Source organism: Peromyscus eremicus, unplaced genomic scaffold (genome assembly GCF_949786415.1).
Source record: "Peromyscus eremicus unplaced genomic scaffold, PerEre_H2_v1 PerEre#2#chr23_unloc_1, whole genome shotgun sequence".
Classification (NCBI taxonomy): domain Eukaryota; kingdom Metazoa; phylum Chordata; class Mammalia; order Rodentia; family Cricetidae; genus Peromyscus; species Peromyscus eremicus.
In genome coordinates this window covers 674,132-699,980 of record NW_026734287.1, presented here as the reverse complement: position 1 = coordinate 699,980, position 25,849 = coordinate 674,132, and the positions used below count along the sequence as shown (strand labels likewise).

At 36.0% G+C, this 25,849-nt stretch overlaps 1 protein-coding gene across 1 annotated transcript; it reads left to right on the top strand.

Annotated features, from left to right (window-relative positions):
- Positions 1–239: 239 nt before the first annotated feature.
- On the top strand, positions 240–25,849 carry LOC131900862 (vomeronasal type-2 receptor 116-like). Its single transcript, XM_059252189.1, has 7 exons — positions 240–356; positions 4,019–4,167; positions 16,152–16,443; positions 16,811–17,614; positions 18,257–18,484; positions 19,468–19,591; positions 24,921–25,849. The coding sequence occupies exons 1-7, from the start codon at positions 240–242 to the stop codon at positions 25,847–25,849; spliced, it is 2,643 nt and encodes an 880-aa protein (XP_059108172.1).

Below are 25,849 nucleotides of genomic sequence, written 5' to 3'. Positions count from 1 at the left end.
ACTATCCTGTCAGTGCTATTCATTTTTTAATCTTATAATTTACTTTATATATTACCATATTTTATATAGTACATAATTCATATATATACAGTATATGATTGAAAAAAGAAAGAGTAAAGGAAAGGACTTGACTGGTGCAGGATATGCTGGAGGGGAAATTTTATTATAGATATGTGTGAGAGTATAGCCAAAAGCAGAGAAAATGGGAGAGTCCAGAATGGAAATGACCATACTGAGCCATGCAAGGAGATGTGGGAGATGAGATGGGAGAGGGAGAGAACCATGTGCAGCAGCCAGTGACCTACGTTTGTATATCCAATGCAATTACATTGGAGAAGATTATCTATACTATCTTGGTGAGTATAAGTTTTGGTAACTAATTCACATTCTATCCTAACTAAGGAAAAATTTAACTATGACTCTCTAATCTTCAACTGCATCATAGACCCCAGAAGTATGAAAAGTTATGCAACAACAGGGACATCTCACTTTCTGGACAGTCACCCAAAGTTCTTCTGTAATGATGGGGCATCCATTTTTGCCCATAGACCTACTATATCTGACAGATGTTCCTGTGAAGCAAGGAATTCTGAAGGAAAGTCCTAGCTTGTCTTGACAAATTTCAGGCATCTCTTTTCTTGCATCTTACTAGTCCAGTTTGGACAGTATATTGTAATAAATTGACACAATGGCAGTTTCTTTGAATACATGGCTAGTTTTTGCCATATAGGAAAGAAATTCCACACAGAGTTTCTTTGATGTCCATCATCTTCTCTGACATAGATCGGTGCTACCAGGAGCAGATGCGTCAATGCCATGAAAAGCCTTAGTTTCTTAAACATATCAAATGCCATACTCTGTAGTACATTGTAGTTTTTGAAGACTATCTATCAAAATACATCTGTGAATGACCTTGAAAACATACCTAACTTGACTATAAGTTTGACTATTACAGAGACCATTAATTTGTATATAAATTAGTTATTTTATATTATATTCTAAATGAGCTGCCAAAGTACAATATCCCGAACAAGAGTAGAAAAATACATACAGCACAACATAAATGACTTTAAATTTGTATTAGTAAACTAAAATCCATACCAATGTAAATTTTTTGAGATTAACAATTGTTTTTTAGATTAAAGTAGATTCTTGACTCACAAATATAGGATAGATGAAATATTTTCTTTAATTTTGCAAAATACAAATAGACTAGATATTGTAACTATAATTCTTGCTTGATATATGTAATTTTACTAGGTTAAAGTTAAAACCTTCCTTTTATTTACAAAAAAGGGGGAAGTGATGGGGGAATGTCTTTTTGTATGCTGTGAAAATATGTTGCTCTGATTGATTAAAAAATAAAGCTGTTTGGCCAATGATGAGGCAGAACAGGTTTAGGCAGGACATTCTAACTAGAGAGGAGGAAGTTGAAAGGCAAAATAGAGAGGACTCTGACAGCTGCCGCCATGAGAAGCAGGATGTAAAGATACCAGTAAGCCACGAGCCACATGGCAAAGTATGAATTTATAGAAATGGGTTAATTTAAGATGTAAGATCTAGCTAGCAAGAATCCTGAGCCAAGAGGGCATACAGTTCATCATTAATATAAGCCTCTGTGTGTTCATTTGGGCCTGAGCAGTTGCGGGACCCGAGGACACAGGAGCTGGGTGGGGACATGAAAACTTTCAGCTACAATAATCTGTCATTTTGTCCCATTGCTTCTATATATCACCATTTCTTTCCTTTAGAAAGAGATCTCTGAATTGAGCTTTTTTTCTTTATCTTTTTTTACTATGACCAATAGCAACTTGTAGACAATCCCTCTTAAATTTTGACAAACATCCATAACCAATCTTTTGGGTAGGTGAGTATAGTTCTCTAGATAATTTCCTCTTGTTTGGGGCCACTGGCAATCTTTTACAGACATGAGAGAATGCAGGATTATGGTCAAGTCCTCACTGGAGAACTCTGTAAGGCTTGATAATCTCACCCAGCAGCATTGAAGCTTTCTGGATGCAGAACTCTGAGAAAACTGCAACAGAGGCATTTCAACATTCTTGACCACCTGGGCCATTCATTTTTAAATAATGCCTGACCACTTGTTCTAAAAATACATAAATTTTTAAAGGTGACCTACATAGGTGTATTAATATAGGTAAAGAGTATGCATTGTACACAAGTCAGTCAAACATGACATTTTGTTTTGTGTTTGAGCAGGTAAAATATACAACACGTGTCTTGTAGCTCTTTTAGGTTTATTTCTTTATGTCTGCAATCAGGATTTTCAGGGATTCTTCCTCCATCAAACCTGATTTTCTTTAACTTTGAATGAATCCATAGCCTTTTATTTTCTGTGGAAATAAAAGTAGAACCTTTTTCATAAATTAACATATCTTTTGATTTCCACTTTGAAGTCAAGAAATTTAAAATATATAGGTTGTTTCAATCAAGTAGCATTTATAATCAATGTCTCTTAGCAGCTATTGCTCCTTCCTTAGCAATTCAGAAAATAATTCAAAGACAACACAGTAACATACAGTATTAAGACTGTGTGCATTTTCCATCTTTGCATTACTTATTTTTTGTATCACATTACTCCCTGTTTAAGGACTTTATTATTCCTAAACTATTTTTATATACCTCTTCTTTTTTAGAGCTTTCTTCCCTCTGAGCCCCTTCTTTACTCCATAACCTGAAACTTATTCTGACTGCATGAGTTTTAAACTGCTAACCTCCATGGCTGGACATGGCTAGTGCCTCCAACTGCCCTGGCTTTTGGCTCCACCTGCCTGGTTACATAAGAGCCCAGGTTTTGGTGAAAGCACCAGTGAGAGTCACATTTGCCACCACAACTCTGAATAGCTTCTGGGTTCATGATGCCCCTGAGCAGCACTCTATTTGCTGCTCATAAACCCAGACAAGAAGGAACTGAGCAAAGACTCTGAATTTCAGATCTATATCCAAAATTTAAGAGTACTGTTGGGAAGAACTAGTCCAAACTAGGACATCCCATACATTAAAATCAGCTTCTGTATACACGTTACCCAAGTCTTGGATCAGCACCACACAATTCATATGGTTTTTCTCAGCCAGAGACATTCTAGATGAAATATCATTTAAGAGTCTCCTTATGGGACTATGGACATGCCTCACGCTACTTGTCAGTGAATTATGCATCCTTGATGGATAATCTTCACCTTGATTTAGGAACTCTTGATCTAACCTCTATCTTCATCATCTTAACTTTCCTCCTATTTTTCAAACATCATTTAATAAGTCTTGTTCATATATATCTGGATTTTTTTTCAATCCTGTGGAACACAGTAGAGATACCAGGGATATTTTTTGAGAAAATTTGCATTACTCCTTGATAAGCATGTATCAAATGACAGTAGTTCCTCAGTTAGTGGTAGTTTTCATTGCTACCTCCCATCTTAATACAGGGAATCAGTTATCCGTGTGCTTGCATTAGGCTTGTGTGGTCTGTCACACTTAATGTGAGTTTATATGCTCAACTGCCTTCTTCTGGACCAATAAACTGTTTCCTTATAGTAAAACAAATGCCAGTGTCTCTTATAATCTTTCTACACTTTAGTAATGATCCAGGAGCCTTGTAAGGAGGCAATGTGAGGTAAATGTTCCACTTATGACTGACCATTCTCCACACTTACATAATGTACCTTGATCATTTTTTGTCTCTGTATTAGTCACTATCTGCTCCAAAGAGAAGCTTCCTTTCACGTTAGTTAAGTCCGAGATCACTATTTTTGCAGTTTGGAATATAACACCTGTTTGTTTGGAAATTAAATACTTGATTATAATTGAGACCACAATTTAAAAATAATTTGGATATCAACAGCATAAAGAAAATAGGTAATAGTGTTAGCCTTAATTTTGTAGTCTTATGTAAAAAAAAATACAAAATGTGAGAAGTCATAGGTTGGTGTTGTGAGATATTTTGATCACACTCTGACACTCCTGAGACCACCCAATGACTTTATACCTTCAATCAAAGGGTGAGACAAGCCACAGACCAGCTAGCAGTTTGGACTTAGAAGATGAACAGAAAGTAAGGGCAGAGACTAGATTTTGGGTTTGCTCTTGGTTCTTGGAGGAGGAGAAAGACACAACGAAGCATAACAAGCAAGACATGAAGGAGGAGAGGTAACAGCCACAAGCCACATGGAAGCATGTAGATTAATAGAAATAGATGAATTGAAGTTATAAGAACTAGTTAGGAACAAATGTAAGTTATAGGCTGATCTTCCATAATGAATGAGTCTCTGTGTTATTATTTGAGGGCTGGTGGTCTGACTAAATATACTGTTACATGGTGGCCTATTTATGCTCAGTAAATCGCTTTATATATATCTTTGGGCTTTCACCAGCACATCATGATTCAATAAACTGAAATTAATCCTTCACAAAAACAGATGATAAAATATTGTCTTCACATTTCCCTATTGCTGTGACATCTTTTCTGCCAGTTGATCTTGAGCTGCATGAACTGGAATTGTAAGTATTTTTAAATACTTAATTGAAGGATTGACATACACTCATTACAGTAATATTATTCTGTTTTTATGGTTTTTACTTAATATTCATTTTTTCAGATGAGATGTCTCTGACCCATTAAAATAATTTTGAAAGTGTCTTGAATTTGGATTTTTTGACATGATGGTGATGGGGTTCTAACTGAGTGTCTTCTCTATTCCAATCATGTTCTATACTACTTTCTTCAATACCCTTTTTTGGGGTCATAGCTCCACATCTTCAGATAAGAATCCATGACTTGAAGCAAAAGAGAAATCAGGAAAAGAGAAAGCAATCATGGCAGGGTGTGGGGAGGCAGGGCATAAAGAGGAAGAGCAGTACACCCGTGATCCAAAGGGGAAATGATAAAATGGGGTGGAGTGGTTTTAGTTTGAAAAGGGAGAGAGGTAAATACATAAGGGGGTGAAGGAGGGCTAAATGACAGAAAATGTGACAATTTTAAAAGGAATAATGCTATTAACTGTCTATACAAAAATATATAAATGGATATAGATCAATGCATACATATATATATATATATTTCATATGGAAACTTCTCATCTGACTGAATGGCCCTCTGAAGAACAACAGAATACCAAAAGAATGTTAACAATTGTCATGGAAAATAAATTGCAAAGCTGTTTTCCAAGAAACTTCTAAAATACCAGAATTTGGGTTCCTAATACCAAAAAGAAGATCCGTTTTGGAAATAGCACCTAGATAATCTGAGTTAAACATGTTCTGGAAATCACCCTAAAGTCCTGCTTCAGTGTAAGAAAAGTTTTTATGTAAGGTTGAAAGGGAGAAGTGGTATGTCAGGAATTCTGATTGCAGAAGAAATAGTCTCCCTAGGGAAGAGCACACAGCTTTAAAGAAAGACCCGGAAACAGAACACATTTAAAATGGAAAGATGTAGATATAATGAGGAAGAAGAGTACTCCAAGGAGGTCTAGATGGTTAGAAAATGGGAAGGGGAACCAATAAAATCTAACCTCCTGCAGAAATACTCTAATGAATCCATTACCTTATAAGCTAGTTTAAATAAACAGTAGCATAAACTCAGAAACAGCCTGACTCAAGGCCATTGTTTTGCATCACAATTTCGAAGATCTCTCTCATATCAATGTCCACTTATTCAAAATTCCACATTTTTCTCCCCACACTAATGAAAATGCAAAGTGTTTTGATTTCTATCATACTGGCATATGAATTGTAAGTTAAACATAACTGTGAAAGATCACAGGAAGGGACTTACATCCTGGTGATAACTTGAACTTCCAAGTATCAGACAACAAAACAAGAAATGTGATCAAAACTATGTCAGTACATCACTTTTTCTGAGTTACCCAGGACATTGTTTTCTGAAAAATATTTGCATCATCCCACCCATCTATATACATAGTGCATTTTTCTGTTAATGCTACAAAACTGACCCAAATACAAGGGTTTTAACACATGAGAATTATGTTCTCCCATAATCTGAAACACAAAAATTCAAGCTGAAAGTTTCCCTGGATCTGCTGATACCCTGAACCTCTGAATAAAAGTGCCTAAGCTCCTCTGAGTGCCAAATCATGATGTCTCAGCAGTACCTGCTTCCATGTTCTCCATCTTGGGAATCGGTCTTTCCAGTGATATCCGTATAACAAAAATGACCTTATCCACACTGATCACCTTATAAAATTACACATTTTTCAATCATGAATCACGGTTATTAGGGCTTAGAGTCTTTACAATCATCTGGGAGACACAAGTCTAGAGTCACTTACAACCTTTGTCAAGATAAAGAATATGCAGGCCACTGTGACAGTCAGTGACAAAGACAGCAAGTTGTCTTCAGAACTTGCTCCTTTATTCAGCAAATAAATAACTAAGCTTTGGGCAGTACACAGATTAGAAGCTATCTGCTATATTCAACTTTGCAACTAAGGTTCTGTAAAGTAGTAGAATGCAACCCATGTGAATCAATGGCTAACACGTTAGTTATATTTGCACACATGAAATTAAATATACAATCATGACACTTTCTGCTCCAAAGATTAAATTCATTTAAAGTTTTCTGAATGAACACTTTTTACATGATGAAAGAAGTATATAAGCTCTTATTTATTTAGGGAAAATGGAATGAGTGCGTTCAATACTTATTTTGTTTATTTGTTTAGTTAGTTAGTTAGTTAGTCAGTTCATTATTGAAAGTTCAAGGGATGTTTTCAGTACTCCACAATCAAAGAAAACATAAATAGTGGCTGAATCTTTTCTCTGTATGTAAGGAGAGATCAGGATTTTATTTTAAATAAATAGTTCAACATTGAAAGGACACACAGTAGCACAGTAGGTCTGAGTTCAAAAAGTAAACAGAAAATGTAATCTCACTATTTATTGAGACACTGATTTGGAATTTATTAATTCAATCTTTCAGTTTCCCAGGTTTGGTCAGAAAATATTTTGGATTATAGGGAGACATGGAAGAAATATTGGTACACACATATGCAAGATTTGTATAAAAAAATAAAAATAAAAAAATGTGCCTCTAGACTGCTTCAGATCATTGACAAGTTAGATTGGCATAAGGAATAATCAGTTTTAAAGAGCAGGATGTCTCTGATTTTCACTGAGCTATGTCTGGTTGGGACATTTTCCAGGATGTTTTCTGTTTCATCTCCCTTGTAATCCTCCCTTGCATGGTCTTCGCGTCATCTTGAGTCACTGTCTCATGAAACTTTTGTGATAGAGAGCTCTTGCCAAGTCTATTCAAGAGAACTCATCCCTGGGGTCTTGCTGTTCTCTCCTCTTAGATGAAATCATGGGGCCTGTGGTTAAAGAAGATCCCAAATGTGTTTTGAAGCTTATTTTTATCTTGAGTGCAGGGTCTCAGATGGGAAGTCTCAGGGAAGAAAATTGTCCAAAATTCTCCATGGAGTGTAGAAGAGGCTTGTCAAACATATATGTGATTAAAGTGATGATTTCAGTCACCAAAAATAGTACAAACTCCTGTGCTCATAAATACATGAGCTCTATATGTAGCTGCTGAAAACATTGGGATCTGTGTCTCCCATTGCTTACACTGTGGTAGATGCTTCTATTTTATGATGTTCTCTTGGATTTTTCTGTTTTTGCTGCTGCAGACTCTTGTTCCTTTTTGCCTCTTTGATGATTTTCTGTGCAATTCCAAAGCACTAACTCCTATAAATAGTGAAAGAAATGTGACTATTGCGGGACTTTTTTCACTTTTTAATTATTATTGCACAAAAATGCATGATTTTTCATGTGAAGATAAAATGATGATAGAGTAAGTGCTTTTAAAAATTATTCCTTTTCAGATTTCATTGTCCTCAAGTATGTTTGGATTCAAGTGAATTTAACTTTTATTACCCATCCTGGCATTCACTTGCTTATATTCACAAAACTATTTTTCAGGTGTGTCTTCCTGTTTCCCTTTTTCTTCACTTAAAGAAAGAAGATTTTGTTTTAATTCATGTTATTTTCCACATTAGGTACTCTTAATCTTTCTAAATTCCTCTGGCTTGCCTTTAGTTGTTCAGGGGTGGGACATTTTCATGGCTTTCTCCACAGACAGAATATTTTTTAAAAAATTGACATGTTTTTTGGGCAATTTTCAAAGTGTTGTTTTCTGATTTGAGAATAATTAATGCCATAAATTGCAGTGACTACAGAGTCTTTGTGTGATGGTAGAGTGACAGGGACTGCCTTGCTAGCTGCTGCTGTTTTGAAAGTTGGAATATGAGAATTTGGTTTTGGGGCCTCATCTGTTAAAATGATTTCAAAATGATTTACAATTTCTATCTATAATCTTGATAGTAATCTAGTAATCTTTTAGATTGTGTCAATTTTGCACCATTCTCTCCATTTCATTCCAGTATTTCCAATTTTTTACAGCTGGTATGGGTGTGTTCTCCAAGACATAGAGATGTTGTTGGTGACGTCTGAGGATTGTTTCTTAGTTTGATGCCTGTCGGATTAGAGGGCATTCACAGATAAGTTGGTAGATTTGATTGGACTCTGTCAGAAATAAATGTCTATGTAGGAATCTTTGTGAAGGATGTACAAATTATTTTATTCTATGCAGACATTTTGTAGATTTAAAATTCATATACCAAGGTCTGAATGGAGGAAGATGGCTTGCATTCAATTTAGAACCAAATCATGTAAAATGGAAACGCAGAAGCAAGGTGCACGTGGAGATTCAGCAGTTAGACAATCAGGAGTGAAGAAAATTTAGGTCCTTGTGATACAATTTTGTTTTTGCTGAAACCTGGATGTAGTGTTAAGTCACCAGCCCTGAGAATACAGAGCAGAAATAAATTGTCACAGAGGAAAATTTATACAGATAAGTATGTACTGACAGCTTAGACTGAAATTGACAGTGAAAATGGTGAGAGAAATCTATTTACAGGGGTGTGCCTATGTGACTATACATAGAAAGTGGTTTTTTTTTGTCTTTTCCATTATTACTTGATTTTCCTCACATTTTGACTGGATGCACATAGGCATATTCTTTCTGATAATCATAACAAAAGTATGTAGAATATGTAGCCGGAAATATATTCAATTGCCGTACTATTTTTGTGTCTTAATCTCTAATTTTATTTTACTTTCAAGAAGTCCTAACTTAAAAGATAATAAGTAAATACTATATATACATATATAGTGTTATATACATACACACACATATTTTTAATGTTAATATAGATAATTATATGTTACTATATTTATATATACATATTACAAGGAAAATATTTCCTTGCATATTAATGAGTATTAATGCCTATTAGCAAGAGGGCTACTTTCCTAGTGAAGTACATTTTTTTTACATTATTTTATGAATTTTATGAACCGTAATATCCACTCTAACAGACAACAGAGAATCTCTCTACTCGTCTGTGAGCAACATTTTTCACATTCACTTTTACATAACAAGTCAAAGTGGCATTTCAACAATACAGTTGCAAGTCTATATGTTGTGTTCAGAAACTGAAGAAATGCATGCTTCCTCCCACCCCCTTGAGCCCTCATAATTTCTTAGCTTCTATGGGTCTGTGGATTGTAGCATAGTTCTCATTTACAGCTAACATCCACTTATAAGTGAGTACTAACCATGTTTGTCTTTCTGGGTCCAGGTTACATCACTCAGAACAGTCTTTTCTGGTTTAATCCATTTTCCAGCAAATTTCATGATGTTATTGTTTTAATAGCTGAGTAATACTCCATTGTGTTATTGCACCACAATTTCTTCAGCCATTCATCAGTTGAAAGGCATCTAGGTGGTTTCCAGTTTATGGCTACTAGAAATAAAGCTGTTATGTATATAGTTGAACAATGTTCTCATGGTATGGTGGAACAGTCTTTGAGTATATGTCTAGGATTGGTATAGCTGGGTCTTGATGTACATCTATTCCCAATTTTCTGAGAAACTACTATATTGATTTCCAAAGTGGCTGTACAATTTTGCACTCCCACCAGCATTGGAGGAGTGTTCCCCAAGCTCCACATTCTCACAGCATGAGCAGTCAGTTGAGTGTTTCATCTTAGCCATTCTGGCATGTGTAAAATGGAAGACCAGTGTTCTTTTGATTTGTCTTTACCTGCTGTGTGATGATGTTGAACATTTCTTTAAGTGAATCTTGGCCATTTAGGATTTCTTTGCTGAGTATCTCTGTTTAGGTCTGTACCTCAATTTTAACTGGATTATTTTGTTTCTCAATGTCTAGTTTCCTGAGGTTTACTATATTTTGAATATCAGCTCTCTGTCTAATATGGAGTTGGTGAAGATCTTTTCCCTTTCCTTAGACTGTAGACTGCTGTTTTGTCATTTTGACAGTATCCTTTGCCTTAAAGAAGGTTTTCAGGTTCATGAAGAATATATTCTTTCATAGTTTGGACTTCATAATGTTTCTACCTAGGGACTTTCTTCCTGTTAGACATGTTTCATGTTAGAAGAAAAAACATTTGCTTTATGGTTATTCTAAATATTCTTACAATGTTATAATCATTTAATGTATATTTTATATTTCTTTTTGTGAAAATAAATATATGAATTTCAAGATTGATCAAAAGCTTTTCATCCCTATCTTGAATATTAATTTTTCTCATGTGTACCCAAGTCTACAAACATAAGCATGTCAAATTTTCTACTCTATTAACCTTCATTAATGATATGAACTTCATGTCATTTAATGTTCCCTGAAATATCAGTGGTTTAACCACGCATTAAATTTTCAATTCTTTCACATTGTCCTTTCAACTGAATTTCTAACATACTCTACCTCCTTTAATTTTTCAGTGGAAGTCATGTGATTCAGGAAACATTCCAAAATCCATAGTGGACATTTTTCCTTTTTTTATAGTATTTTTATTTTATAATTAACTTAATTTCATATATCAGCCATGGATTCCCCCGTCCTTCCCTCCTCCCTCCTCCCCCCAACCTCTCCCAATCCACCCTCCATTCCCACCCCCTCCAAGGCAAGGTCTCCCCTGGGGAGTCAGCCCAGCCTGGTAGACTCAGCCGAGGCAGGTCCAGTCCCCTCCTCCCTACTACACTGAGCAAAGTGTCCCAGCATAGGCCCCAGGCTCCAAAAAGTCAGCCCATGCACCAAGGACAGGTCCTGGCTCCACTATCTGGAGGCCTCCCAAACAGTTCGAGCTAATCAACCATCTCACTTATCCAGAGGGCCTGGTCCAGTTCCATGGAGGTTCCTCTGCCATTGGTTCACAGTTGATGTGCTTCCACTAGTTTGGCTATTTGTCCTTGTGCTTCCTCCAACCATGGTCTCAACATCTCTTGCTCATACAATCCCTCCTCTTTCTCGCCAACTGGACTTCCAGAGCTCCACCTGGGGCTCAGCCGTGGATCTCTGCATCTGCTTCCATCAAAACTGGATGAGAGTTCTATGACAGCCAGGGTGTTTGGCCATCCAATCACAAGAGCAGGTCAGCTCAGGCACTCTCTTGACCATTGCCAGTAGTCTACAGTGGAGGTATCTTTGTGGATTTCTGGGTACCTCTCTAGCACTCTGCTTCTTCCTATTCCCCTGGAGTCTTCATTCATCATAGTATCTACCTCTCCGTTCTCCCACTCTGCTCCTGATCCAGCTGGGACGAGGTCACATTTTTTTTTTTTTGTCTCTTCCTGCTCATGTATCTTTGTATCATGAAACATTATTACTCTACTCAAAATACTGGAAACAATCAATGCTTAATTATTTTAGGTTTGCATTTAGCTGATTATCACTGATGCTGAAACTTTTTAAAGCAGGTACTAGCTGTGTGTGTTTTTCTTTGGTACAGGATCTGTTCGTGTCATTACCCATTTGTTGGTTGGAGGTTTTATTTCCTTGATTTACAACTTCTTCACTTAATTGAAACCTTTTGACATTAGTCCAACATCTAAAGAACAAATGGAATGTGTTTTCTACTATTATATGATGTTCTGTAGGTAGATTTCTTTGATGTACAGAATATTTTTTCTTTTTGTAGTTACATCTTCATTTTGTGTGGTTCCATCTTTTGATACCTGAGGCTAATTGGTGTAACATTGGTATTTATTGTAATTTATTGCCTACACTAATGTCTTGACAATTATTAGGTGTTAATTCTCCTATCACATTCAGTGTTTCATGTTTTAAGCTAAGGACCGTGATCATTTCAAATTGATTTCTATACAAGGTGGAGGATAATGGTCCCTTTACACTCTACTGTGTGTTGATACTAAGCCTGTCAGCTGCCTTTGTTGTATAGGTTGTTTATCAACCTTGCTTAAAATATTTGGGTGTAACATTCGTGTGTAAAGGTAATTACAATTATCTAGAAGTACCAGCTTACTCTGGCATAGTGCTCATCACCAAGAAATATAACCATAAGTATTTGAGTGTCTCTTGGCAAAGAGAAATACTTATTTGATGTAGGGGGCATTAAAATGTACAGAGATATTGGGGAAATTGTTTGGAGGCTCATCAAAATTTTAAAGTAGAAAGAAAATGACATATGAAATAGTAATTCTATTTATGGCCTCATCTCCAGAAGACTCTGCATTCAGTCATAGAGATTTTCTACACTGTGAATAACATTCTTATCATTTTTTGTTTTTAGTTATTGTTGCTCTGTTTTGTAACTTAAATACATTTTTCAGTTTTATTTCTTACTCTAAATTTGCATTTATTTCATTATATTTACATAACTAGATACACAATTCCACAAAATATTAACCATTTCTTCATTATGATAACATTCTCTTTTCTTTTCTAGCTCTTCAACTGTGTGTGTATATGCTGTCAAAATGAACAAATATTTATTCATTATTGTTTTAATGAGGCTTCATTGGTAGGAAATAGCCTTATAATCATTAAAATATTTATTTCTGTATATATATATGTGTGTGTGTGTGTGTTGAATTTGTGGATAATATGGTATAGCATGAATACTTTAGGTTTTTGATACAGTTTACAAATTCTATGAATATAATATTCCCTTTCTATTTACATGTTTTTATTTATATCCTGCATGTTAACCTTTGTTTTATCTTTGTTGCCAATATAGTTATTACTGATTGCATTACTACTCAATGGATACCTTTTTTCTTTACATATGTTAGCATGTATACACATAGTTCAGAGTACATGATGTAGGGGATCAAGGTAAATCACAGGGTTAGAAATTTCAAAGCTATATGTCTTGATATATAGTCTGGAATACTGAAGCTGTAGGTTGTAATGGAATCGAAGGAGTGGACTTGTTAGTGGGGCAATAGTAAGGAGGCAAAAAGCAAAAGTGTCCTTATTCCATTTCCTTATATAGGTGTCCCTCATAAATTATCTCCATTATAGGTGTGTCTTCCTACCTTAAGATCTGGATTAAGGAAGTGTGTAAAATAATTGGATTAAAAGAATTTTTCCCTACCTCTAAGATCCAGATTATATGTAGTGAGGTAGATAACAAGAATAACATTTCAGGTCCATCCTTTGCCAAATGGACACACAATCATACATCATTTTCATGTGATTAGTATCCAAATGAACAGACCATGAGACATAGGAGGTTTAACAAGTAAATTTACTCCGTGTTGTGAAAATAGTCTTTCAATGGGAAGGCCTCAAGCAAGTCTATTCTTTCTTTTTAAATTCCCAATAACACCAAGTTTCATTCTTATTGAATTTCACCATAGAGAACCCATGAATTCATGAGGCTTACTTACAGAAAATAAGTAAGGTCTTTCTGATGAGAGTGTGGTGACCCAGACCTAGTCACACTGAAAATTCTTTACACAGTATGTAGGAAGATAATTTATTACTTCATAGATTGATATAACCCTCCCATATTTTAAAAATTATTGTCAAGGCAACTTCTAATTTTTATAGTTGTATTAACTATTAAGATATCCCTTTGTCATCATTTTAATCATTTTAAGGTATGAAGGCTATTGTTTAACTTAAAATAGAGGACAAAATCCCTGTGTTGGATCTTCAAACAAAATATTTATTCATTATTGTTTTAATGAGGCTTCATTGGTGGGAAATAGCCTTATAATCATTAAAATATTTATTTCTGTGTATGCATTCATACATGTATGCATATATATATATGTATATCACATTTAAAAGCACAGATATAACTTATTTGTTGATGAAGGATGGCAGTTTTCCAATATGAGTAACATATCCTCACTTAGGAACAATAATATCTTAAAAGTAATTGACAGCTTAAGAGATATGAACCATATTATAGACCTAGAGTTATTATAAGAATCAAGGAGATATCATTTTGATCAAAATTCTATGATTCCAAATGTCTTTGACTTAAAAGTAAACACTAATTTTCTATGAAAAACCTCAGGTTAATTGTTCCAAAGAAGTGTTCAGAAACACAGTCATTTTTATTCATTTTACCTATGTGGTCAGGTTGGTAAAATATATAATTTATTTAAAATATTTTAAGTTTGTTATTACTATGAACAAAATTACCTAGGGCCAAGTTAATAATTTTATTTATAGGAGCAATTATTTATAATCATTTTGTTATTAAAAACATGATGTAAACATTAAACCATACTTCATATGGACAGTCTATTCATAATTAATGTAAAAGACAAAATCTAATAAAAAATTTTATGATTGTTGCTTGTTTGGATTATATTTTTATCTTTTTCATTATAAAAGGGAAACTTACCAAAGGGATCTTTAGTCAACATGTAGTTAGTTTGAGCAGACATGAGCAGATATTCAGAGTGTGAGGGGCAAGTTATCTAAGTTAGAGGACTTACCAGTCAGAATTAGCAGTTAGACCCAGGAGACCACCATAGTAGTGCTTTCCTGGCTACAGCTTGTCTCTCACATGACAATTCATCCTCAGAGTTTCTGTTGGGATCTGTGATTTTTCAATTAGGATCTCAGTAGAAGCCAGTAATTATATCATGTAATAACTTATTCATGTCAAAAACAGAGAAAAAGCATTAAAATGACTAAATAAACACCATATAGGTCCAATATTTCCTCCATTGTCATATATAAAATGGCTTAGAGATCCTATTGGGATCACTGGGACCATGACATAAAATGATAGCCACTATTTTGGATTGTCCCAAGTGGTGACATTTACCAAGATGGTAGTGAAGTCTCACGGCATATGCTTTCTTTATGATACCATTAGAAAAGTTAGCTACCAAGTCATATGGTTGCCGCCATCTTGATGAGGATCCAGAAGTCACATGTGTATAAACCAGGTCATTTTTTCTGTTCTCATTGAAATCACCTGCAAGGTAATGTAATTACATCAATCATCAGGGCATTCAAGGTTGTTGTGCAATCTACTTTGTGTGGGAGGTAAGAACATACTGAAAGGATAAAGAAAGAACAAGGAAGATGGTGGAAAATTCAAAAACTGAGTACACAGTACCCCAAGAGGATTCAAGTCATGACTGTGGGCTGTTAAACCATAAGAAGCTCACTCATTTATCCTGTTCTTCATTTTATGGCTCTCAGAAAGGAGAGGGAGATGGCATTGGAAAGGAGGAAATGTTGTTCAAGGAGATGTGCATGTGTGTGGGAAAACCTCATCCCTCCCAGGCTCAAACCCATTATTGCTTTGGGATTGATGTAGGAGACACAGACAGACATCACCATAAGCAACATTGTCCCTTAATCAGGAGAACAGAAAGGCTGCAGTCTCTCCATCTATGTACAGACAGAGTGAATGTGCTGTTGGAGTCTTGGGGTTTTTATAGTACAGAACAGGGGAGCCTTTAAGGAAGTAAGTTTCCATCTGCTGGTTATTTCACTAAGCATCAAAGAATTAAGGAGTTTTGTTGGTGTTTATCCCATACTAGGTTTGATACTAGATTACAGGTTTGATATCAGTTCGGGTCAACATTCCTGTCCAGAAATTTTAGATACACCCTAGGCTTTTAGGTAATTAAACCATCGCTTGCTATATGCCATGACATTCAAATTATAACCATTACCATGATGACAAAACTTATATTCATAGATATATAATATTAATGATATAAAAGCCATTGCATTCATATCATATATAATGTGGTCCAGCATCATACTGTTAAATATGATATGAGTCTCATAAATATTGACAATCCTTTTCTGCAGGTTCAAGTTGAGGAGCTACCAGTTTTCTTTGGCCTTCATATTTGCCATAGAGGAGATCAACAGAAACACTCACATTTTACCCAACACATCTCTAGGATTTGAGATCTATAGTGTCCAAAACTATCAATGGAATATTATGCAAGAAGCCTTTCTTTTCCTCACAGGAATTGGAATAGACATTCCCAATTACACATGTAGAAGAGAGAACAAAGCTGCTGCTTTACTTACAGGAAGATCGTGGATAATATCTGCACAAGTTGGGAGACTGCTGAATCTCTACAACTATCCACAGGTGAGGAACATGGCTGTGAGGGATCAATAAACCCAAAATTAACTGCAGGCACTTAGGTGTTTACAAATGTAAAGAAGTGAGGCTGTGACATTCATCTATCAAGGAGAATAAATCAGGCATTTGGATATATGTAATCTTTTATGATGCTTGAGATAGAAAAGAGGAAGAATTTGGGGCCTATACTGGGTGTTCAGAAAAATCTTTGTCTTGTGAGGAATTCTCTATAAATGTCTTCGAAAACAAGATGAGGGTTTAAAACACCATGAGCAAAAGTTAGTCTATACCAATCCAAAGTGTCACCTCAGGTTTAAGACTGTGTTGTATGTCAATATTTTCACTCTTCTCTCATACTTGATATTTCCTTCAGATAAATTTTGGACGATTTGACACTATCCTAAGTGACAGAGTCCAGTTTTCTTCTCTCTACCAGACAGCACCCAAGGATACATCTCTGTCATATGGCATTGTCATTTTGATGGTTCATTTCAGCTGGACCTGGGTGGGACTGGTTCTCATAGATGACCACAATGGGGCTGAGATCCTATCACAATTCAGAAAAGAGATGGACAGTAATCATGTGTGTGTAGCTTTTGTAGAAATGATTTCTGACACCTGGATTAACTTGGGCTACAAATCCAGAACAAGTCATTGGCAGATCCTGAAATCATCTGCAAATGTGGTTATCCTTTATGATGTCACTAAATCTTTATATGGTATAATAATATATTTAGGGGAATTTTCAGTTACTTGGAAAGTCTGGATCATAAAGTCACAATGGGATGTAACTACTGATGTTCCTTATTTCATATTTGATCCATTCCATGGCAGTCTCATTTTTGAACAACACCATGCTGAGATTTCTGGTTTTAGGAAGTTTGTCCAGACATACAACCCTTCCAAATATCCTGAAGACTATATCCTTGTTCTTTTGTGGAACAAATACTTCAATTGTTCTTTTTCTGGATCTGATTGTAAAATTTTGGATAACTGTCTACCCAATGCTTCTTTGGAAATGTTGCCTGGACATGCTTTGGAAATGGACATGACTGAAGAGAGTTACAATGTATATAATTCTGTATATGCTGTGGCTCACAGTCTCCATGAGATGACTCTCAAACTAGTTGAAATCCACATTCCTGGAAAAGGGAAGGTAAATACCTACCCTTGGGAGGTAAATTCTCTTCCTGTATATTTTATCAATAGCCCTGTGTCATACTGAAGTTTTCTACAAGCATACAATACATGATTGTACACTGTGACAGCTTTTGCCAAGAAGCATCTGAGTAACTGTTTGTAATTCATAGTCCAGAAATCTTTGCAGACACATGCGCCATTGGCATTGATGAATGGGTGGAAATAAGAAAGATTAATTGTGTTTGTATTACAATTAACCACAGAATCTTCCCATGATACTACACAATTGAAACATCATTGTCTCTAAGTATGTTTCTGAATAGAAATAGGAGTTCTAGATCCTAGATTATCAAATGCAATTAGAACCTTATAGTTCAAATTCTGAAGCTAAGATTATGTATCCTAACTGACCATTTTATTTAATCAACATTCAGTGATTAAATTATTTTGTTAGTTTGTTTGTTATTTTGTGTTTGTGTATATGTGTGTGAATTCTTTTGAAACTGAAAGGAAACATTATGATATGTTCATTTTTAGTCTTCATCCATTAAAATGTTGTTAGCTTGGTATAGCTTGTAATTGATGTCAAGGATTTAGGACACTGAGGCCCATGACTTCATTTGTTTCTGATGCACATTTCTGGGAATAAATTCATCATCAAATTCTGCATCTCTTTTAGCTTCACCCTTATCTCAAGAATATCCATTTCAAAAATGGTGCTGAAAACCTTGTGGTTTTTGATTCCCAAAGGAAATATAATGCAGAATATAATATTCTCAATCTCTGGAATTTTCCTGATGGTCTCAGACAAAAAATGAAAGTTGGAACATTTTCTCCTAAAGCTCCACAAGGCCAAGAACTGTTTTTGTCTGACCGTATGATACAGTGGCCTATAGGATTTACAGAGGTGGGCTGTATCTTATCTCATTGTTTTGTTCTCTATTTCAAAAAGCTTTCATTTGTGGATGTAATGATTGTTGTTCCTTACAGAATGCACAAAACTACAGTCATATGAGGAATGTATTCTTGCCCTATTATGTGTGATGGGAATGTTTATTTTACTATATTTTTTTTCCTATGGGCCTTCATTTCCAGTTATAACTACAATGTCTATTTATTAAGATTTCATTCCTGTCCTGAAACCACCAGGCAACAGTAGTAATTTGACTCCTAGGTTAGGAAATATCAATCCATGGTCATTTTGCTTTCAGGTACTTGGCAATACACTGTAGCATGGACGGCACATGTACATAGGTTAATTGAATGTCTTCCTGATGAAAAAGAAAGCAATTTGTCAAACACTTCCCCCCCCCAAAAAAAAAAAAACCCCAGGATGTCACAACATAAGAACAAAGACTTTATTGAGTCATACTTGGAGTGATTCAGGCAATCATATTGGCAAATGAAATGGTGCTATCTAATTATAGAATAGATCTTCCACTTCAAGTACTCTAATGTAGATCATCTCTCACATAAAGTTACAAATACTAGTTTATGGGGTAATTCTGAATCTGGTCAAGTTGACAAATGTAAATTCAGCATCATCATTGGGAAACAAAACTGTTCACTCCAGGTGTCAATAAGTCCACAATAGTGTGGCAATACAGCTGCCTATTTATACATATATTTAGTGTCCAAACATCTTCTTATTTTGCCCTGCCTCTTATATTTTCACAGTTTTTCAGATTTCTATTGTCTTTGGATCATTGCTTTAACACATTGAACTTCATGGGTGTACTATATTGAAATTAGAGGTGGTGCATCAAAACAAGAATCTGCAAATGCTAAATATAAATCTTACCATCTCATTGTTCAGTCTTGAAAAATAACATATTTATTGTTCTAAAACTATACACTCCTGAGTATTTTCTCTTTTATATCTATATCTAGGTTCCTCGCTCTGTGTGCAGTGAGAGCTGTGGTCCTGGATTCAGAAAATCCCCCCAGGAGGGCAAGGCTGCCTGCTGCTATGATTGTACTCGTTGTCCAGATAATGAGATTTCCAATAAGACAGGTAAGTACCAGGCTAACTGGGGTATTTCCCACCTCTTTACAGTGTTCTTCAATGTCTAAGCAGATGGACAAGTTCTGTGAAGGAACAAGGAACAGTAGAGATAAGTCCTGTGATTCTTTCATTTAGAATAAAAATGTTTTGGTTCATTTTAGCATGTTAATGTTAAATGTTACTCAGGCCTTTGAAACTCATACTTGATGTATGTTTTTTGTTCCTCTACAGCCATTGTTCCTTTCAGAGAATAACTTTATCCATCACAGAGTAGCCTGCTTTATTTCACCATGGCATTTAATACACACACACACACACACACACACAAACACACACCCTATAAATTACTGACTTTTCATATATTTGAAAGCATATTTTGTTCTTAGCTAGCATACATGTAAAGGTTGGATTGTAACATCCCTTACTTGCATAATTTCAGTCATATCTCTAGATTTATTAGACGTGATCAGGTCAAATTTGATTTACCTGTAGACTTAAAAATATGTTATAAAATTTTTTCATTTTGTTTTAATGTGAGTGTTTTGCCTACATGCATATATGTGTACATGTACTTGCTTAGTGCACATCAGAGTTAGAAGAGGGCATCAGATCTCCTGGAGGTGGAAGAAGAGATAACATTGACATCCATGTGGGTGCTTGCAACTGAAACTAGGTCCTCCTTAAGAGTAATGGTATCCTGAACCACAGAACCATTTATCTACCTTCATCATTTTGATTTCCAGTATAAATAACATTCAATATTCCCTTAATAAGTGTCTTTTCTCCCCCTTTTTCCTCCATCTTCTTGTGAGTACTAGAAACACCAAGCTATTTAACTTCCATGGAGAGAGATATCCATCAGTTCATTGATAATAAATATATAAAACTTGTGGAACAGAATATATCTGCTAGGGAGGTATGGTCAATAACCTCTTATGAGAATCTTACATTGAATACAATTGGTTTTAAGTCAATGGTTGCTATGTATTATGAATTTGAATCTAGATTTGTATCACTTCAGTGTTAATTTGATTATCATAAGCTAAAGAATACAATAAGTACACATTGACTCATTTTATACAATTGAATCCATTCTTATATCAAGTTCATAGAACCATTATTAAACATAGGAGAGGTCAATTATGTTACAATGTCTTGTGTCAACTAGTTGAAATGGCACTTCACCACTTCTAAGGATAGTGTTATGGATATGACAGGCATAGATGCACACTCTTGTTCTCAGAAAAAGACTGGACACTGATCTCGAAGGATCTTCTTTTCAAGGCAAATTTGGACAGAGTAGAGGAACCTTATGTCAAAATATATCCAAGGAACAGAAAATAAGTATGAGACAATTGAGAATATTGAATGTGAGGAGCACACACAGATACTTTGAATACAGAGAGAAAATCAAAGAGGATTCCTCTAGCTTATCATTTCTTTCTTTTTTTTTGTAGTCAAAATATCTTTAATATATATATATGTTTAAGTCAGCAGCCTTTACAATCAAATGTCTCTCTCCAGTTAAAAAATCCCAAAAGCAATATAATAATATGCAGTATCCAGATTCTTTGTGTAATTTCCATCCTTACATGACTTAACTTTTATTATATTATTATTATTATTATTATTAATGTCTCTTTAGAGACTTTATTTATTATTTTTTTTTTAAATTTTTATTTTGCAATACAATTAAGTTCTACATACAGGCACAGATTCCCTTGTTCTCCCCCCTCCCGCCCCCCTCACCTTCCCCCCAGCCCGCCCCCCATTCCAATCTCCTCCAGGGCAAAGCCTTCCCCACAGACAGAGATCAACCTGGTAGACTCAGTCCAGGTAAGTCCAGTCCCCTCCTCCTAGGCCGAGCCAAGCGACCCTGCATAGGCCCCAGGTTTCAAACAGCCGACTCATGCAATGAGCACAGGACCCAGTGCCACTGCCTGGATGCCTCCCAAACAGATCAGGCCAATCAACTGTCTCACCCACTCAGAGGGCCTGATCCAGTTGGTGACCCCTCAGCCATTGGTTCATATTTCATGTGTTTCCATTTGTTTGACTATTTGTCTTTGTGCTTTATCCGACCTTGGTCTCAACAATTCTCTCTCATATAAACCCTCCTCATTCTCGCTAATTGGACTCCCAGAGATCCACCTGGGGCCTAGTCATGGATCTCTGCATCCAGATCCCTCAGTAGTTGGATGACGTTTCTAGCATGACAATTAGGGTGTTTGGCCATCCCATCACCAGAGTAGGTCAATTCGGACTGTCTCTCGACCATCGCCAGCAGTCTGTTGTGGTGGTATCTTTGTGGATTTCTGTGGGCCTCTCTAGCACTTTGTTTCTTCCTATTCTCATGTGGTCTTCATTTACCATGGTCTCCTATTCCTTGTTCTCCCTCTCTGTTGTTGATCCAGCTGGGATCTCCCACTCACCCAAGCTCTCTTTCCCTCCACCCTTGCCCTTCACTACCCCCACTCATGTCCAGGCTATTCATGTAGATCTCATTCCATTTCTCTGTCATTGGGCGATCCCTGTGTCTTTCTTGGGGTCCTGGTTTCCAGGTAGCCAACCTGGTGATGTGAGTAGCAGTCCAGTCATCCTTGTTCCACATCTAGTATCCTGTTATGAGTGAGTACATACCATGTTTGTCTTTCTGAGTCTGGGATACCTCACTCAGGATGATTTTTTCTAGGTCCATCCATTTGTCTGCAAACCTCATGATGTCATTGTTTTTCTCTGCTGAGTAGTATTCCATTGTGTATATGTACCACATTTTGTTTATCCATTCTTCAGTTGAAGGGCATCTAGGTTGTTTCCATGTTCTGGCTATTACAAACAATGCTGATATGAACATAGCTGAACAAGTGCTCTTGTGGTGTGGTTGAGCATTCCTTGGGTATATGCCCAAGAGTGGTATAGCTGGATCTTGGGGGAGATGGATTCCCAATTTTCTAAGAAAGCGCCATATTGATTTCCAAAGTGGTTGTACAAGCTTGCATTCCCACCAGCAGTGGAGGAGAGATTCCCCTAGCTCCACATCTTCTCCAGCATGAGGTGTCTTCAGTGTTTTTGATCTTAGCCATTCTGACAGGCGTAAGGTGGTATCTCAGAGTTGTTTTGATTTGCATTTCCCTGATGATTAGGGATGTTGAGCAATTCCTTAAATGTCTTTCAGCCATTTGAGTTTCCTCTGTTGAGAATTCTCTGTTTAGTTCTATAGCCCATTTCTTAATTGGACTGTTGGGCATTTTGATATCTAATTTCTTGAGTTCCTTATATATTCTGGATATCAGTCCTCTGTCAGATGTGGGATTGGTGAATATCTTTTCCCATTCTGTAGGCTGTCGCTTTGCTTTGTTGACCGTATCCTTTGCCCTACAAAAGCTTCTCAGTTTCAAGAGGTCCCATTGATTGATTGTTTCTCTCAGTGTCTGTGCTACTGGTGTTCTATTTAGAAAGTGGTCTCCTATGCCAATGCGTTCAAGACTACTTCCTACTTTCTCTTCTAGCAGGTTCAGAGTAGCTGGGTTTATGTTGAGGTCCTTGATCCACTTGGACTTAAGTTTTGTGCACGGTGATAGATATGGATCTATTTGTAGCCTTCTACATGTTGATATCCAGTTTTGCCAGCACCATTTGTTGAAGATGCTTTCTTTTTTCCATTGTGCACTTTTGGCTTCTTTCTAATAAGATCTTGATATAGTAATTGAAATACTTTAAGTAACATAATGTTTTTCCAGAACACTCAGATGTTTTAACTTTACTTCATAAAGATAGAAACATTCAAAATTTTTTGGTGGTTTTAGTTTTCTTAATTTCAAAATGTGCATATTAAGACTGACTATGAAGACAATCAAAGACTTCATGTGCATATAGGTGATTGTGTGCATTGGTGTCATGATAAGTTCATGCACATGCTGATTGTATCCACTGGAGTAAACCAGAAATATCAGTATCAAATCATGTATGGTTCGAGCTTAAGGAGACACTTTAAAATATTTTTAGTAAGAAAGAATAAAATAAAACATAAATGCTAAATCTTGCAAAATAATGAACTCCATGCCTCAAATACTATAGAATGGAGTGTATCTATATTTAAAACATCATGTTTAAATCTCTATAAAATATGTGTCATGTCTTATGCACACTGTGCTTTCACTAAAGAATATATGAGGTTGTACATATAAAGCATTCATGCTCTGTAAGAAACAAATAGAAGCAAATGCATAAGATATAGTAAAGACTAATTGCCTTGAGATATTGAGCAGAGCAGGAAGGCACATCTGAGATAAACAAATAAAATGCTAGTAATGGAATAAAAGATTCTGTAGACACTAGCAAAACATGACTTCAAAATATTTTCAATTAGAATTTTCAATAACAATTAAATGGCAAATTCCACTTTGCAAAAATATCAAATAACTTTAATAGAATTATGAAATAGAAATATTTCAATGAAATATGTCATAAATATATTTATATCTTATAATTCAAGAAGAAACTCACAAATTATAAAATTTAAATTATCACAAAAATATTACATGACCAACTAAGATTGAAACAAGAGTTTATATCTTTCTGTTAAATAAATATTTTCTCCCTGGGAATGATAAAATTTCAAAATGGAAGTTTTCCCATCTTTTAAGAATTTAATAATTCTCATTCTCACAAGCAAAAGGATAAAACTATGGAGAAATCCATAAATTCTATGTAAATAGGTCAATTTTGATATTAGAACTAAGAATAATATTACAAGAAAGAAATTTCAGTGCATGTGATCTTAAAATTAACTCACATGAGCCGGGCGGTGGTGGCGCAAGCCTTTAATCCCAGCACTTGGGAGGCAGAGGCAGGCGGATCTCTGTGAGTTCGAGGCCAGCCTGGACTACCAAGTGAGTTCCAGGAAAGGCGCAAAGCTACACAGAGAAACCCTGTCTCGAAAAATCAAGAAAAAAAATTAACTCACATGACAAAGTCACACAAAAGAGTTCAGAAGGAGGCTGTCCTATGATCAAGTTATATTTATGTAATTTAATTCAATAATTAATGACAATTTAAATAAAAAATACAAATTATCATTTAATTGAAAATATATTTAAGTATAACAGTGAAAATTATAGACTTGTTCACTTTATGTCCAACAAAGAAGATTGGCAATATTGATCTGGAATGATTGATTAGAGAGCATATGATAATTCGCACAATTTGGCACTGATTTACTTCAGTCTGAAACAACAGAGGAAATATGGGCAAATGCCAGTGAACTGGTGATGGGAAGAGGATTGAGATAAAAGGGGAGCCTGAGCAGAGACTCACAATAACTTTAATTCCTCAGTAGATATGGATCATTGTGTAAGGTGTCCAGAAAGTCATTATGCAAACACAGAACAGAACCACTGCCTCCAGAAAGCAGAGACTTTTCTGGCCTATGATGACCCTTTGGGGATGGCACTCATGTACTTGGCCCTGGGCCTCGCTGTATTAACAGCTGGTGTTCTTGGGGTCTTTGTGAAGTATTATAACACTCCCATTGTCAAGGCCAACAATCGGGCTCTCACTTATATCCTGCTCATCACTCTGAACTTCTGTTTTCTCTGTCCATTGCTATTCATTGGCCATCCCAACACAGCCACCTGTATCCTGCAGCAGAGCTCATTTGGAATCTTATTTACAGTGGCTCTCTCCACAGTCTTGGCAAAAACTTTTACCGTGGTTCTGGCTTTCAAGATCACATTTCCAGGGAGACTGATGAGGTGGATATTGATATCAAGGGCTCCTAACCTCATCATTCCCATCTGCACCCTCATCCAGCTTGTGCTCTGTGGAGTTTGGCTGAGCACCTCTCCTCCCTTTATTGACTCAGATGCTTACTCTGAACATGGACACATAATTATTATATGCAACAAAGGCTCCACTGTTGCCTTCCATTCTGTCCTGGCTTACCTCTGCTCCATGGCACTTGGGAGCTACACTTTGGCTTACCTGTCCAGGAACCTGCCTGACACATTCAATGAAGCCAAGTTCATCACTTTCAGCATGTTGGTGTTCTTCAGTGTGTGGGTCACCTTCCTCCCTGTCTACCACAGCACCAAGGGGAAACTCATGGTGGCCATGGAAGTCTTCTCCATCTTGGCTTCCAGTGCAGGACTCCTAGGTTGCATCTTCTTCCCCAAGTGCTATATTATTTTGTTGAGACCACATAAGAATGTGCTTTATCATGTCAGAAAACAAAGCACCTTAAGAGGAAAAGTCAAACCAAGAGCTTAG